Source organism: Liolophura sinensis, chromosome 1 (genome assembly GCF_032854445.1).
Source record: "Liolophura sinensis isolate JHLJ2023 chromosome 1, CUHK_Ljap_v2, whole genome shotgun sequence".
Taxonomy (NCBI): Eukaryota; Metazoa; Mollusca; class Polyplacophora; order Chitonida; family Chitonidae; genus Liolophura; species Liolophura sinensis.
In genome coordinates this window covers 19,198,637-19,216,656 of record NC_088295.1, presented here as the reverse complement: position 1 = coordinate 19,216,656, position 18,020 = coordinate 19,198,637, and the positions used below count along the sequence as shown (strand labels likewise).

At 40.3% G+C, this 18,020-nt stretch overlaps 2 protein-coding genes across 2 annotated transcripts; both read left to right on the top strand.

The window, feature by feature from the left end:
• Window positions 1–1,923: 1,923 nt before the first annotated feature.
• On the top strand, window positions 1,924–3,096 carry LOC135482126 (testis-specific serine/threonine-protein kinase 1-like). Its single transcript, XM_064761973.1, is given in 3 exon segments — window positions 1,924–2,185; window positions 2,187–2,267; window positions 2,269–3,096. Coding segments are annotated over 3 exon segments (1,008 nt in total). The 5' UTR covers window positions 1,924–1,954; the 3' UTR covers window positions 2,965–3,096.
• Window positions 3,097–13,813: 10,717 nt separating this feature from the next.
• Window positions 13,814–17,481, top strand: LOC135468813 (uncharacterized). Its single transcript, XM_064747292.1, has 2 exons — window positions 13,814–14,906; window positions 16,290–17,481. The coding sequence occupies exons 1-2, from the start codon at window positions 13,814–13,816 to the stop codon at window positions 16,712–16,714; spliced, it is 1,518 nt and encodes a 505-aa protein (XP_064603362.1). The 3' UTR covers window positions 16,715–17,481.
• The last annotated feature ends 539 nt before the right edge of the window (window positions 17,482–18,020 follow it).

The window sequence follows — 18,020 nt, the reverse complement described above, 5'->3', positions numbered from 1 at the left end:
GGTGTCCGGGCTATAACTCCAACAGTTTTCGACAGTTTTTCGGTGGATATATAGATACACAGATGACGATGTGTCACGACTCACATTTGTTTATTTCTGCGGTTGTCATGGTTACCAGATTGCCTTTTTCCCTATACACTATATAGATAGATATGATTTCATTTCTAGGCTAGAACTCCAAGAGTTTTCCACATATTTTCAATTTTTGGTGAATATATAGATACACAGATGATATGTCACGACTCACATTTATTCATTATTGCAGTTGTCATGAAAACCAGACAGTCATTTTGCTTATGTATACTATATAAAAAGAAGTGATTTTGTGTCCTGGGCTACAACTCCAACTGTTTTCCACATGAAGTTTTCATTTGTGGTGGACACATTTGTCCACTTGCGCAGTTGTCATGGTAACCACATACCTGTCATCAACACCCATGAAGATTCCCCTCTGGGGTTATACTCACCACAGTGCTGCTGGTTTTCTTTTGTACATTTCAAAACAAACGCATTTGTTGGGGCACGTTGTGTTAATCTGAACTCCTGTTTTTATTTGTCAGCAGTTGTAAAAATTTTGGAATAATTTATTCAGTGTTTAAATTTAATGCATGATAGGTGTGGTATCATTATTGCTTGTTTATAACTTGATGTAGTGTTAATTGATGTACCTAAAGGCTGGGATTAACAGTTTCCTTCATGCGTGTTATCCATTGTGAAGTATTTGTACTTTTATTTCAGTTATAACATGCTGGGTCATGCTCTGTAACTGTTAATTAGGCGGTGTTGTGCATTAGGTTAAATAAAAACCCATTCACAGAACATACATCTCATGTAAAACATCTTATCATGTTATTATCATGTAGTTAAGTTTTTTGAGTGAATAACAGTAAAATTATTATTGTCTGTTGTAAATTACCATGAATATATTCAATCTTTTCCACTGTGTTATGGAAACGTTCCGTTGGCGTGAAGCTGTTAAGGGAGACAACTATGTTCATCTCAAACTATTGGGTGGGAGTCTTTCTGATAACCTGATGATCAGATATGCTTTGTAAATAGCCCTTCGTTAACTACAGTGAATAATTAAAGGTGAAATGAAACTAAAATAAATAAAATTCTGTTGGACGTATAGTCTTTTTGAGGACTTCTATTAGTTATTGTCGACTTCGAGGAGGACCCTCTTATCAGTATGGATCACCGAAGCGTAGACCTGGGACCAAACCCGATTCTGGTTAGAGCAAGGAAATTGGACTGGTTGTGGGCGTCATGTTTAGTGTCTTCGGTATGACATCCTCTGAATTATACTGGGAATAAATGTATGGGATGCTGTATAATTATCACAAATTGGTGAAAATCTCACAAAGGTCTGCTTCAAAATGAACGTGTGTATAGGCTTACGATACTTGATTCTGCTGTTGATAGGCTACAGGGGGTACTGGTTTTTACGCCAGTCAAAGTCTTGGTAAACGAACATGCAGACTGTAAATTTGGTGACATTGTGTACAAGAAACTTTGCATTTAATTTATTATTGAATTATTTGATTGATGCTTAAGCCGTACAGGTATTCAAGAATATTTCACTATGCATGGTAGGCCTACAAACGTTGTCAGGAGTTTTCCCGCTGCCCCCAAAACAGCATAACCAGACAGAAGCGAAAACGTCATTTCCCGAGTTACGTCAGAAATGCGGCAATTGTTTTTGTAGACCTAGAATGCGGCGTCTGTTGCATTGTTCTATTGAAAGAGGCACCAGTCTTATTTTGACGTCACAAGGAGAAATGGGAAACGTTTTGTCTTTTTTTGTCACTCGACTGGATCCTATTTTGTCGTGCGCAAGCGTAGTTGACCATTATGACGTCACGTTATTGGTGCACAGATACCAGCTGTCTGTCCGACATCAGTTTGGGTTGTCAGACGGGGGTAACGGGCAACAGGAAAACGTGAGGATGTACAAATGAAGGGCTCTCGTTCGCAGATTTCAAGCCAGCGTGACACGGTTTTCTTGGGTCAGGCAGAGAAGACCATCACACGGAAGAACGCGACATCATGTCGCAAAAAGACTCTGCAACGGCCCAAAGAGTTCCTTCAGATGTCTGATTTGCTCGTCGAAAAAGGATATCGTTTGGGACCCAGAATCGGCGAAGGGAGTTACGCTAAAGTTCGTATAATTGAAAGGACAAAAGATGGGAAAAATATTGGCCGTGAAAATAATTGACAGAGCAAAGGCACCAAAAGACTTTTTGGAGCGATTTTTGCCGCGTGAGTTGAAACCTTCTGGTGCGGATAGATCATGAGTACATAGTTACAACACACGAGATCATTCAGACCAGTGATCATGTCTTTATTGTCATGGACTATGCAGAAAAGGGCGATTTATTGGATTATGTTAGGAAACATGGAGCTCTTCCTGACCAAGAGGCCAAGAACATGTTCCAAGCAATGGCCCAAGCTGTTAAATATCTCCACGATTTGAACATCGCGCACAGAGACCTTAAGTGTGAAAATATCCTTTTGATGAAAGATATGAGAGTTAAACTGAGTGATTTTGGTTTCGCTCGGTCGATGCCACCACCCGAGGGATTTAAGTTTCCAACAAGCAGAACTTTTTGTGGTAGCGCAGCTTATGCTTCGCCTGACCTGTTGCAAGGCATTCCTTACAATCCAAAGTGCAACGACATTTGGAGTCTAGGTTGTATCCTGTACATTATGGTGTGCGCCTCCATGCCTTTTGATGACAGTAATGTGAGGAAGCTTGTGAAACAACAGTTACAGGACAAGATTCACTTCCCAAGCAAAGTGTCTGACAAAGTGAACCCATTGTGTAAGAACTTGATACGGCAGATATTGGATCCCGATTCCACCAAGCGTTTGAACATCGCCCAGGTTTTGGACAGTGACTGGCTCTGTATGGAATCCCCTCCCCCAGCCAACGCGCCGTCTCAGCCTGTTGTTGAGAATTCTTAGGACTACAATAATTGCTTTTTCCGTATTTTTGAAAGAATGGTGTTTTTTATGTCTGTGCTGCCATGCGCTTTGACATACTGATTTTTTTAATCCATCCGATATTAAATCATGTGTACAATGCATATCTGTATTTTTGTTTATTATCCATGAGTAATAAAGTGCTTTGCGGTTATGAAATTAGCATTTTGCCATTTTTGTAAGCTGTATATACAACTTTATCAGGAAGATTTGTCGTTTTGAATTTAGATGAATCGTCTGCTTATCATGAATTCCGCACACGCGTTCATGCCGTAACGTCTCTGGATATATTTCGGATATACAATGGACACGCGAGATGGTGGATGAAGATGGCCAGATGCAATTTATGGAGGCTGTGAATTGTATAGGTCAGGCCCCAAAACAATGGAGTTGAAATTACTGTAACCATGCAAAGATCATTTTCACGAAGCGGCCAAAAGGGAACTTATACTTTGTAGTTACGTTTACCTATATAAGGCTACTATTAACTAAGGCTTCCTTGAAAGTGAGATCGGGTTTGAATTAGGTCAAAATTTGATATTTAATTTACATGCTTACTTCTTGTTACTTGGAGTTAAATATTGGGAACACCTCTATGTGATGCAACATTTGCAGTTTTGAGATATGCAAATTGGCGCGACACCTATTTGGTACGTCCGCTTACAACTCCAAGCGTCCTGTAAGTTTGGATAAAAACGAGTGTTGAGAAATCAGTCCCATGCGCATTTTCATGCGGTTTTAAATATACACTTACTTTTATCACTGTTTGACGCCGTGGTCCAAAACTTTTCACTTATAATAAATTTTTACTTAAAGCCGCAGCCTGAACAACATGGGCTGGATTCAAATATGCGACTTCACTGACCCATACGTAATGGTCGCAGCCAACCACCACGAACCATTTGAGTTATAGATGCCGTTTATATACTACAACAATAAATCAATTATATATACAACTGCAATCGTGTATCAATGGAGCCTTCATTAATATCATCGGAAGGAACCGAACATTCGGTGCCTATATATGCGTATGGACGTTTGTTTAACATAACTGTCCAACTCTAAATTATTAACATATTCGTGACAATCTGTATTATTTTCGAACATTTCTTTCATGGTAAGGTGTTTGTCTATTGCCTTAGGTGAAAGATAAGAACGGGCGAACATTGTAATGTGTAAACTTTTGTGTTCTAATCGTTAATAAGTGCCCAATAAGCAGTCACATGTCAATGGCCCCAAAATTCTTTTTCGTAATCAGCCATTCACGCGAATGTAAATTATATAGGAGATCTTCACATAAGATACATCTGTATAGAGGTACGTGATCAGTGGTGTTGACTTTTATTCCATATTTCATTCCAAAACGTATTTTGTATTAAAGCCATTGCAGATCATTCTGCAGATGGCATATCTGATATGTAGTATACTGTGCACGTTGTTGTTGCAATCACGCACGAGGCATGATCTACTCTATTTTTTTCTAACATTTGGCACACCTGATCTGCTCATTTTAGCCAATATATATGTAATTCTAACAGGAATATTAAGTTTCTTTTTTTCTCACATGATTAGACCATCTAATGAAACAAACATACTCCTTACTTCTAAAGGCTGGTAATATTCTACTTTCTGCTAATATCTATCCCAAAAATCTAAAAGAATTAGGGTAACTTCCTCACCTGGGAATCTGTCTTTCCTAAGTTTTCAGTGCAGGTTGTATGTTGCAGTGTTATACTAATTTGCACAGAATCGCATGGCGTCTCGTGAAAAATGCGCGTGCCATTCACACGTGACGCCGTCGTTTGCAGTCGTGGTGGTAGCGTCTGATCGGGACAGGATTCTGCCAATACATTACACCGACACTGTGTAATAATGGGGACGTTTTAAACTTGCCACCTTCCATACAGATTTCTGATTCACATTGTGCTCTAACAGACGATCGAATACTGTGATCAGTCCGACATATCTTAATTTACATGTCTTGTGAACTGGTGAGTGGGAACCGTTGTGGTGTTGACGGAATGATTTGCCACTGACAGGTATATAACGTCATCGATTGTGTGGCGATTTATGGCTGCTTAAGATGGCCACAACTGGTCCTGCTGCTTGCCATGGCTCCATTCAATTATCGATGCAGGAAAACATTAACGGTCAGGCAACAAAGAAGTAATGGAGAGAAATTATTCTACAAAAACAATGAAATGGAGAAAGAAACAACCCTCGAGACAGAAATTCTTGTTATACAACAACCAAAACTTCATGTAAAATCTTTTATTTTATTTTAAGTGTGATGTGGCTGTAACGGAATGTGATGTACTTGTGGCGGAATGTGATGTGGCTATAGTGGAATGTTATCTGGTTGTAGTGAAATTTGATGTGGCTGTAGTGGAGTGTGATGTGGCTGTAGTGGAATGTGAAATGACAGTAGTGAATGTAAAAAGACTAGTGGAATGTAATGTGGCTGTAGTGGATTGTGATGTGGCTGTAGTGGAGTGTGATGTGGCTATAGTGGAATGTTATGTGGTTGTAGTGAAATATGATGTGGCTGTAGTGGAATGTGATGTGGCTGTAGTGGAATGTGAAATGACAGTAGTGAATGTAAAAAGACTAGTGGAATGTAATGTGGCTGTAGTGGATTGTGATGTGGCTGTAGTGGAGTGTGATGTGGCTGTAGTGGTGTGTGATGTGGCTGTAGTGGGGTGTGATTTGGCTGTACTGGAATGTGATGTGACTGTAGGGGTATGTGAAGTGGCTGCAGTGGAATGTGATTTAGCTGTAGTGGCGTGTGATTTGACTGTAGTGAAATGTGATGTGCCTGTAATGGACGTGAACTGGCTGTAGTGTAATTTTAACGGAAAGTATGTTGTCTAAGTGATGGTAGAATGTATTGTGTTATTATATAACATAATATTCTGTCATATTCAACATAATATCCTGTTCGTTTAATAGAATACTTATGTTGGATATGTGTGTTATATTTAACAGAATAATCTGTTACAATAGCAGCAGAGTACATTCTAGCGTCACTGAGACAACAGATTTTCTGTTAAAATTAATTTTTTGAGTATCTATTCCACAGACAACTCATTACTAGAGATAAAAGATAACATAACTGGATTCCAGTGAAGCCTCATGAGAGGCAAATAAATCATCATCATCATCATCATCAAACAAATCATGACAAGAAGATAAAATAAGTTAGATAATTAGTTTGCGTCGATATTTCCTTACTGGCAAAATCTAATTATAAAATTATCCTTAATACATACATACATACATACATACATAGGTAACTCTGATTTATTTTATTTATTTACTTTCACATCAACAATGAAAAGGACAGTCCACGTCGATAAAGAAATATTCAAATAGATCAGATCGGCATATCAGGTTTGACACACTGGAATACGGGCCTCAATGGCCGAGGTGGTAAGCTTGACAGACACAAGAACTTCTCACCAATAATGCGGTCGCTGTGAGTTCTAGTTCAAATCATGCTGGCTTACTATCCAGCTGTGCATCAGAAGATCTGCCAGCTTGTTGTGGGTTTCCTACGGGATCCGCCCGGTTTCCTCCTACCATAATGCTGACCGTCGTCGTATAAGTGAAATATTTTTGAGTACGGCGTGAAACGCCAATAAATAATTAATTAAAGTATTGGAATATCTCGAACCAGCGTCCAAAACTGCATGAGGCAAAACTATTGATATGTCAGAATCTCTAATGGCTTGGAAATAAATGCCTGAAAACGAAATTTCATTGATATTTTCACTCGATAGTAAGCTTTCAACCGAGAAAGTCCTCATGAGCAAAGTGAACTTGAGTGGATTTGTACTAGAGCAATAGCGGCACAGAAAAGACCGTTCGCAGGCTGCTGGCAGATTTTCCCACGTGCGACCGGACAGAGAGCCAGCATGATGAGCTGAACTCACAGCGACATGAATGTTGTTTGTAGGCTGTTACTCGTACGAAATGAATCCCACGCAGACCATTTCATGGAGGACTGAAGCACAATTTCACATGCAGACACAACATATTATAACTTTATTTGACAGAAGAATCGTTCAGGTCCAAGATGGTCTTCACATTAACATAAACAAAAATGTAAAACTGAAAACAAGAATAATACCACCACTTTATAAACCTATACAAAAGTTATTTTGCCCTTGTTCCAATAACATCCATTAAGGCATTCAATCTTACATATATTTCTTTTTACTCAGTGACTATTATCATATACTGATGAGTAAACAAATTAATCAACCAATTTTTCACTGCGGGAAATAATGGTTGACATAATATTTATCACTGCACGAGGGAACAATATTACAGAACACCAGAAACAATATCGAAGTTGGAAGACCCTGGATCAAACCCGGGTCAGGTCATACCAAAAACTTTAAAACTTGTTCCTGCCTCGCTTGCCGCTCAGTATTGAGAGCAAGTAAACGGGACTCACGGCAGTATTTTGGCGGTTTGGACTCGCCCTGCCACAAGAAGACACAGTATATATTTACACACACGGAATGACACCTCGATCGTCGTCACGTACAAAAAGTACGACGTTACACCCTAAGCATACATATACATACATGCAAACAATGTCCGTAATTCTGTATCTACAGTAAATTGTTGCGTAATTTCCGTTCGACCTTATTATATACTGTCTAGGCCACTATAGTGGTCAGCTGCTTTCATGTGTGGTTGTTCGCGGAAATAACTAGCAAAGTATACTGGGTAGTGCCTATGTCCGCCGTGGACCTCTTCTAAGATTGTCAGTGCAAAAAGCAGATTCTTGGCGTCACTTGCGTGTTGTACCACCTGACATATCAGTGGTTCACTGTAGCCTGTAAGACAACATCCAATAGTATCATCCCGAAACCTTTGACCGACAGACAGGCGGATTAACAAAGCAACTTACATAACTGCTGGTCACCAAGCACTGGCGTGAAACGACAACAAAACAAATACTTTAATCAAATAATTATAATTTAATTCTCCTGATTTGCGCTTGTAAGGAGCAATCCGATTTGCCAAATTTTTGCATTTATACTCCAATAAACCGAAAAAAAAGCCACTATCACGTAGAACTACTTTTCCTAAGAATAAAACTGAAAGAAACTGAAGGCACGTCATGTAAAATGACAAACAGAACACTGTAAATATATCTTCTTTCGTCTGTATTATATTCACATGCACACACAGGAGCATCAGTATAAATTCTGTGGATCATCTAATATGAATTAAGGCTGTTAAAACTGTAGTGCCTACCTCAGTATGACACAGAGTGACAGGCCTGCTGAGTCAGCGAGTGCATATGCATAGCGAAATGCGATTGCTTGCCAGTTTGATTAAAATCCCTTTCTAAATGATGGTGAAAATGCACACTGTTGTTCTTGCAAAACCAGTATGTTGAGATACTGAGATATCATCCATATGTTACAACTATACGTGTTTTGCAATCGGCATGACGAAGTCACACTCGAGCATTTACTCGGCGTGTAAAAATAACAGCAGTTGTCTGTCAGGAACGTCGTCAACGTTTTGTCGCCTACAAAATGCATCTCACGATATAAATTCATCTCGTTCTGCATCTTCTGTGCCCGAAGTTCTCTAGCTTTAAATTCACAATTCCTTTTGAAAGAGCCTGCAGATATGCCTAGTCATTTTGCTCTCAAAAATTAGTGTGTTCATTTTAACAGAAATTCTGTTTTGTGAGTGATACCAGAATGTATTCTGCTATTGCAACAGATTATTGTGTTCAAAATAACGCACTTATTCTATCTATTCAACATAAAGATTCTATTAGATTAACAGGATATTATGTTGAATATGACAGATTATTATGTTATAATAATAGAATACACTCTGGCATCATTCAGACAACGGACTTTCTTTTAAAATTTACAGATTAATTTTTTGAGCGAAGTAAGTACGTCTTTACCTTTTTCGCTTTATATTCACCTGTTATGTATGTGGGCAGAACTTCTATCAGAACGAAAAATAATAAGACGAACACACAGCCCATGCAAAACAACTAGGCCTCTATTCATCCTTCATTAAGCTAAATTTCTTGATATACCCTGCGGGGTGGGGGTGGGGGGTTTCCAGGGTTGAACACACAAATGGCTGGTACTAATCATGTGATTTGTCAGAAAATGTGCATATATTTATTTGACAGTATCTTTGTCCCTACTTTTGCACAGCACATCAAATCCATGAAAATAATCCTCAGAGCACACAGAGTATACAGACGATATCGGGGCTATGCACATTAAAATTAAATATTTTCTAATTACATAACATTATGTTGTCATGTACAATTCCTTGGCCAAACAACATCTGAGGGAGACAAGTCCTGATAGTGATGACGGCTGGGTTGTCCAGGCTCAAACCACATCTGAGGGAGACAAGTCCTGATAGTGATGACGGCTGGGTTGTCCAGGCTCAAACCACATCTGAGGGAGACAAGTCCTGATATTGATGACAGCTGGGTTGTCCAGGCTCAAACCACATCTGAGGGAGAGAAGTCCTGATAGTGATGACGGCTGGGTTGTCCAGGCTCACATCACATCTGAGGGAGACAAGTCCTGATAGTGATGACAGTTGGGTTGCCCAGGCTCAAACCACATCTGAGGGAGACAAGTCCTGATAGTGATGACAGTTGGGTTGTCCAGGCTGTACCCAGTCACTGTGGCAAGTGTCACTGCCAATGTCACAAGAATAGGTAAGGACTGAAAGTACACCATAATCACTACTACATGATGCATAATGACTGATTATCGTCAATGAATACATAACAATACATAACCATTCGTAAACATGGTTGCCTGAGTACGTTTCCAGGAATTTTTGTTGCCTAGATTAAATGTAACCCGTGTGAGATTGACTATTGTTGGATGGACATCCGCAATATACCTGTCGGTCTAGTGTACTGGAGCTCGGGTCTAGTCCCTAAACCCTTTATGTGCTATATACCAGCCCCCAACATATAAGCCCATGTTGGGGGCTGGCATATGGCACATATAGCGTTTACGGACTGGATTCGAGCGCCTGTGATCTATAGTGTCCGAAGTCAACATATACCGTGCTGTGTGAAGGCGTGTAATCTACTGTGTTCCAGTGAGGCACCTCTGTGAATAGAGATATTGGAGTACACCTCAACACGACATAGTAAGCAACTTTAATCCCTAGGAAAAGAAAAAAAATCAAATCAATTTGAAGTGACACTGGATAGGGTGTTATCTTCACCAAACAGATCAGTCCACTTATCAGTGGTTTTGATTTCCTCGCCCAATAAATCTAACCGCAGCTGTATAAGATAAATATTTTTGAATGTGACATTTCATTTCCTAATGTATTTATCAACAGGTTTTGTAGGTATAAGACTTCAGATTTCACGAGCTCATGTGCTTTGTGGTTGCGCGTAAATGTATTTAGATGTATGGGTGCAATCTTGGTTTCACATACTTGTATATTTATTTATTTGAGTCGTGTTTTGCGCCGTACTCAATTATATTTCACTTATACGACGGCGGCCAGCATTATGCCGTAGGAAGCCGGCCAGAGCCCTGGAAAACCCACGACCATCCGCAGGTTGCTGCAGGACCTTCTCACTTACGATCGGAGAGCACCTGGATCATTGCGTCGGGCTGGCGTGCTAACCTCCTCGACCACGGAGGCCCCCACATATTTGTATACTTCAAAGATTTATTGTCATGTGTCTTAAGTTGTATAATGTTTTTATAATGTGCCATTATACCTAGGCTACTGGCGTTTATACAGGCGTACATGTGTATAGGACAAGGTCAGGTACCCGCTAATGGCAGCCAGGCATGTCATGACATGCTATGAGCCCTGGTCAGATCTGGGACAACAGATCAGCTTGTTACAAAGCTATTGACAGATGTCTGTTATGGCACGTACCGATCACAAAACCCCACTAAATTATATCTGTGTGATTTTGATATGCCATAACAGCGACACCTTCCTGGCGAGGTTCCAATAGCTTTCGTAAAACCAGTTTATGATGCATATCATTTAAGCTATCTAATACGATCCGTCTGTCTCTTCGCGTTGTAGATACGCATTGAAAACCTTGTTTACACAGATTGAAATATAGGTTTATGTTAAATCTACAGGGCGTTTTTTTATGTTAGTTCACCTATTTATACGTGGTAGACAGTATTCGAGACGTTGATTTTTCCGTGGAGCGGATTTGGTAATTTACCAAGTATAGGACGTATGTTATCCAGTTAACGGGAACAACCGAGCTATGCTGGGTGGGAGTTTCCGCTCTTAATCCACTCATCCATTTATCACCTTTCCTCGAGACTTTTGTCGTTTATACCCTCAAACACGTTCGATAAGAGTAAATGGCTTTGTTATTGTGGTTCCCGTTCGTATTTCTCTCCTTCATCGATCCCTATAGTGTGAGCATAGCGTGGTCAAGACTGCAAACATTTGCTAACGATTGCGGGATGTGTGCGGTCGCTGTGGACTAATGGTACTGGGACTGTACACAATCACCGTCCACGCCTGGAATGTTAGGGTCACCGGACCACATTGTTAGATATAGAACCGTGTGGTTCATTAATACTTACCAATTGGGAATGTTAATTACTATATCAGAGATCAAGAAGTATAAATGATATCCACATACCAAGATAGCGGTTGTCTAAATCCGCCGGACAAAAACAACATAATTTGTGAAGTGGAGCTTCAGCTTTACATTTTCCTGTACTTGGGTGCAAAGAAGGTGCGCTGACTCTTCCTCGTCAATGGCAACAAGGAACAACAATTTCTTCAGTATACATTATGGAATGTGATGTATTATATGACAGAGAAATGCGGGTTTGTGAGATTCCTCCGTGCGCAGGTCTACAAGTGGTGTTTTTGTCTCGGCGTTCTTCGAGAAGGACATACAATTGCTGATGAATTGACGGTGTAGAGTGTGACCTGAACATGTCTCCCCAAGGGAACATTGCCAAATACAAAATAGAAGGAAAGCAAATTGTCGTCTTCACACAGCTATAATCTCTCTGTTATTTCAAATGTTTGTTGGACACATCTTCTCATTTTTGACGTCTCTTTCAATGTCTCCAACAGACCAGATCCTTCGCCTACCTGTATAACACCTATGTGCCAATACTGAGCAGTAGCTAAGGCATTCATAAAAGTTCTTTTCCCCGAAGGAACACATTGTGCTAGCACGCCAACAGTTTTAATCATGTGTCATTTTCTACTGAATAACGTCAATAGCTGGATTTACTTTCTCCATTGACCTGTGATCGATTCTTTTGAGATGATTTCAGAGGGAAAGGTTTGTTGGCATGAGGTCTATGAGAATATCAATGCCTGTAGGAGGCTCCCAACAGTAAACCTGGTTAGGAAGAACAAATCAACACAAGAACTTAGTATAGGATTACGCACAGGATAAGCAAAACAGAGAAAGTCCAGTCCCTAGGGCAAAGTGATCCTTCATTTCTAGTGGGCCCAAAGTTCACCTGCAATTTATTCATCTGATCAAAATATTCCAGATCACAAGAAACAGGAAAATGGATAACACTTTAATCGCTGAGCGTGTTGGCATCGGGTTGTCCAAAGCGAATGTTACAGATTTACAACAGAGAAAAAGGAAAAGAAAAGTTCGACATAGATACCTGCCTCCTGTGCAACCCAAGTCAAATGTTCAGGTGAGTACTGATACAAATGATGACAGGAATTCATATACTTAAGTCCCAGTGACGGATTAAGCAGGTTGTCAGCTGTCTTTAGCTTATGTCCAAGTGATTTCGAAATAGAACATGTAAATTGAGTAAGCACCATATAAGCATAGAGTTGAACGGATAGGTGCTTATTACTAGGTCTGCCGAGATGAGTGTATGTGAGAATATGTTAGGCGCACACAGATATTTATCGACACCTGTTTTTTGAGTGCAAAATTTAAACATTTTAGGTGCCTATTGTCCAAACTATTCCAGACTATTATCCAAACGTGTGCAAACATCTTGTGTGTCTAACGGTACAGAATTACTTCAAATGCTGTTTTGCAATCACATTTAATAAAAATTTACATGAAAACATTGCAAAGGGACCAAGCCTCGTGAACTTTTTGCCCACCTGCAGAATCCTGGTTTATACAGGTATACAGCATGGAGAGTAAATGGTTGGCAAATGGTCACACAAAATACACCCATGCACTGTCTTGGACCGGGCTATCGACTTGTTGATGTTCATAATTGTACATCTTATAAACACTCATTCCTGGTTTAAATCGATGGGGTCGGGTTCTAGTTTGCAAATAACTAAAATTGTTCACTTGTATATATGGCGCAAAGTTTTAATCCTATTCTCTGCCGTAAGTCATACTCATTTATTCAAAGCTGTTCTCACTGGAATGTTTTCTGCGTAAAATAATAACAATAAAACAACAAACAGACCCATTTATATTTTACAATAGGAGTGATGTAGTGTTTGCTTCTGCTTTTAGTTCCGGCCCTCCTTGGATCATCGTATGCCAACGCTTGGTAACAATACCGTGTTTTGCCTTCATCTAAATCAACCTAGACACTCGAGGTTGAGCCAAGAAGAACTCAAACACCTTGAAACTCAACCGCCCCGTCATCTGCACGAGATTCGAACGGTCCTCTCGCGAGAGCTGGAAACTGTTGGAAAGGAACTTGTACGCCTGGAGAGGAAGTACTATAGTATACATAGATCTCTGTCGTCTCAACTGACCAAATACGTGCCCGCCTTAAAATCATTAATGATATCCATCGGGACTGCAGAGATTGGTTCAACAAAACGTGTAGAGGAAATCTTTAAGAAAATGGCGGAAAACAAAGATAAATTCAAAGAACACATAATTCATATCACTGTGCTGAAAGATGTTACCAACAAAATTAAAGATTTTGTACCTGGAAGATTTTCCGGCATTTTGGAACATTGCTGGAAAATCTTTAACCTGTTGGACAAGTATTGTGTAAGTTTTCACAAGGCTGAAAGTGACGTTACAGTTGATACCGTGGAGTATTATCATGAACAGATATCATGCTGGAGAGAAACTATTCTTAAAAATCTCGAAAATGTTATGAAGTTATCAAGGCAGTTCCGTAATGATGGCGTGAAGTTCCAATCAATGAGTTCCAACGTAATCCAAGTCGGTCAGCAGCACCATTGCTCTACAATGCCGTTGTTACTTATCTTCCCAGAATGCTGTGCAAATATCCGGAACACCAGCTACGCCATGACGTCATGGGTTAAAACAGACGAGGATTACTGCACTTTTCTCAGGAATGACGTCTTTGATCTGGAAAAGAAGAAAGAGAATACCATGCGCTTAATGAGAGAGGCCCGTGAACGGTTTCATTCTGTGGTCTACAAACTGGCACAGGCGGAGTGTGAATGTGCCAAACTCTCGACCGAAGTGGCACAGCTTCGAAATAAGGAAGATAGCCTTGAACAAGAAGAACAATTCCTGGCTAACAGAACCAGTGAGATGGAACTAGAGATCGACGTGAAGGGTTTTCGCCGCCGAGAACTTCACAAATGTATACACTCAGATCCCATATCTCTGGAGATGTGGGAAGAGCTGGGGGCTAACGTCCGCTTCATGAAAGAAAAGGTACCATTTGTAAAACGACAGTTGAGCAACGTGCGGTATAAGCTAGCCTGGATTCGTGGGCGGAGCAAAGCGTTAGAGGTGGCGGAGCGGGAAGTGAACGTCACCAAGCGGGACTTGGCGGATGCGCAGGAAGAAAAGGAAATGAGGGAAGAGGAATATGTGAAAATCAAGGGAAGGCTGGAAATGGCAAGGAAAATACATATGTTCAAAACTACTCCAGGTGCCGCTGAGAAGCTATTTTATGGTCTCTCTCTTGATGTGAGCAGCTCAAAAAATTCTGGTTTGCTACCAGATAATGGTAAGTATTCGCCATCAGGCATATTTAGAACGTGCGGTTGTCTGATCTATTAGCACGTCAAATTCTTTATTGGGATTCTTAACTCCAATGTACATAGCACCTTGGGAGTTTTCCCATGAGTAGGGCCTACGACGCACGCAAGACCACCAAGCCGTTGCAACAACAACAACAACAAATCTGTTGATCTGACAACTCTTGTTTCTGACCGAAAATCCTAGATCATATCATACTCTTTACAGCGCATGCGTCGCTCTCTACCTTTCGCTTTACATCTCTGCCATAATTTGTAAATTTTGTACAGAAATCTTGAACTAGGTCGACGTCACAGGGGTCACGGTGATGAAGCAGGAAGTGATGTCAGACAACGCAAACAATGCGCCTCAACCTTTGTCTCTATATAATAATACTTTATTCACCAGCATTCTCTTTATCTTGAGTATGTACAACGTGATTCTAACCAAAACCTAAAACAATTATATTGATGAATGCTGATTAAATTCCGCGGGATGAGACAAGTAATAAGACTAAGCCTAAACAGGCCTGCGTGCGTCACAAGTTCCAAAGGTCAAGCCCATCTATTGGTGGCGGGGTTGTAAAGCGAGTGATGTAGAGAGCGACGTATGCGCTGTAAGGAGTATGAGATCAGATAGGTCTGGAATATAGTACTATATCCCATGACTGGTTGAGGGGCTTCCGTGGCTCAGTTGGTTAGCACGCTAGCGCAGCGTAATGACAATGAGAAGCCTCTCACCAATGCGGTCTGTGCTCATGCTGGATTCCTCTCGGGCAGTATGTGGGAAGGTCGGCAATTTTTTTTTTAAAAGTAATTCCCGGCCCGGATAATCTGGATGCTAATTAAATTAGCGTGGGTCCAATTTTCTTCACCTGCTTCAGAGCATACATTTCCGATTTTAAATGCTCTCTAAAAATATAACCAAGTTCTTTCACGCTGAAGTCAAATATTCCTTCTTGATTCTGGATCCAACATTAAATTTGAGTAAATTTACGAACGTTAAACCTAAACAACTGAAGTTGAAAGGCATCCATTGCTTTCGCCACTGTGGCGAAGGGACGCCAATTTGCTTTCGCCACACAGAAATTATATTCGCCAAAACTAATGTGGCGAATGGCTAGCCGAAGCCTAGCGACTAAGTAGATAATCCGAGTCTTGTAAAGAATTCGGGCTGTTTCTTTTCTTTTTTATTTAATTTTATTTATTTATTTATTTATTTGACGCAAAGGGCACTTCGAGGGAACGGCAGCGTCCGATAATCGGACGCTGAGAACGGCTGGAGTAGGCCCCGAGTGCTACATATATGTATGAAATTGTGACGTGACACGGTTTGTGATTGTTTTGTAACGGTATTTTTGTTTATACCTTAGACCCCCTGACTAGAGCCTGTGAAGTTGTGGCATCACTGATCCAACAGGACTGGAACAAACTGTACCGGAATCTGCCATTTGTGCCATTGCGCGGTCAGGTGACGATAGAACAGGACATTCGCAACATCGGGCGGGATGCAAATCGATTGGCTTTGTCTAATCACGCATCTCGTGCCCTGGTAAGATGGCGGAGGTTCCATACAAGAGCAACAGTTGAAGATTTATTGGAAAGCCTGAGAAAAATCAAAAGATATGACATTCTTCTAGAAGTAGACATGGAACTGAATCCACCACAACTGGAAGTTTCGGACGAGGAGGACGACAAGAATCTACCCGTTGGTCCAGAGTTAGTTCCCTTTTATCGGCAAGTTGAGAGATATGACAAAATACGGGCTGCCAAGAAAGTGCAACAAGTGAATGGTTGATATACTATCAATCGTGGAGGGTAACAGTGGTCGCAGTAAGGATATATAGGCCTGTCCTAAGATTAATAATATAGTTGACTATAATGGACTGTGATATTCATAATGCTATATGACGTATTCTTCTGATATATTACAGTTTTTCCAGGAACGTTAGCCTGTTCTCACTGCTAAAGGTACATATATGTCTATGTTACATCGTCAGACGCAATTTTAGTGAGACTTTCAGTTTGTTTCTATGTAAGGATTGTGCGGTTGCATGTCGATCAATCAAGGGTCACGTGTTACTATAAAGGCCTACTGCCAAACTATTGTATGTCAAGGATATTCCATCAAAAGTTTTACTGTAACTTTCTTAAATTTTACAGTGAGCATAATTCTCTTGTAAACAGGGATGGATTGCCCGATATCTTGGGGGATTATCTTGGGGATTGTCTTGGGGCTACGGGCTGTGTATGCAACGCGTTGAATAAAATCGCTGCGTTGCCTGTGTGACCAGTTGTAATCTAATCGTGGGCAATGTTTTTCATTGGTCTTGCGATTAAAGATTTAAAATAGATTTTCTATTAATGTTGACGATGCCTACAGGAATGTCCGTTATGACCCATCGAGAGATTTACCGTCATATATGTATAATGTTTACAGCAAACATCATGTGATGAAACAGTGTAAGCTTTAGGCCTACAAATTATACGTTAGGCCTACAAATTATACGTTTCATAAATTATACGTTATGTATGTATATTATTTGTTTGTTCAGTTAATCTTGTACCGGTATGTAAGTTTAAGTTTAGAGATTATGATTACCGATTAACCTAATGATGGCTTTGTTTATAAATCTAGTACTTAATACTGATGTATAATTTGTGCACAGGATTTTGTTTATTTATGTACTCATTTGATAGTTGGTATTTTTTATTCTTCTAGTCAAGAAGAATGCACCTAAATAAGACGGTTGCCAGCATTATGCTGGGAGGAAAATGGTCAGTGCCCGGGGAAACCCATGCACAGGCTGCTGACAGGCTTTCTCACGTGCGACCAAAGAGGAACCCAGCATGAGCTGGACATGAACTCAAAGCGACCGCATTGGTGAAAGGTTCCCGAGTCTTTGTTCTGCGTTAGCGAGCTAACCACTCAGTCATGGAGACTCACTTGTGCATAGAAGTCTAGTACACAGTGTAACACAACATTTTTTTTTATATTCATGTATATAACTAAGTCTGGTGATTCACTCTTGAGTTTACTTTGAGATCTGACCAATAAATCAAGAATATAGCGCGATTCACAATCGTTAGTAAGCATATAAAGT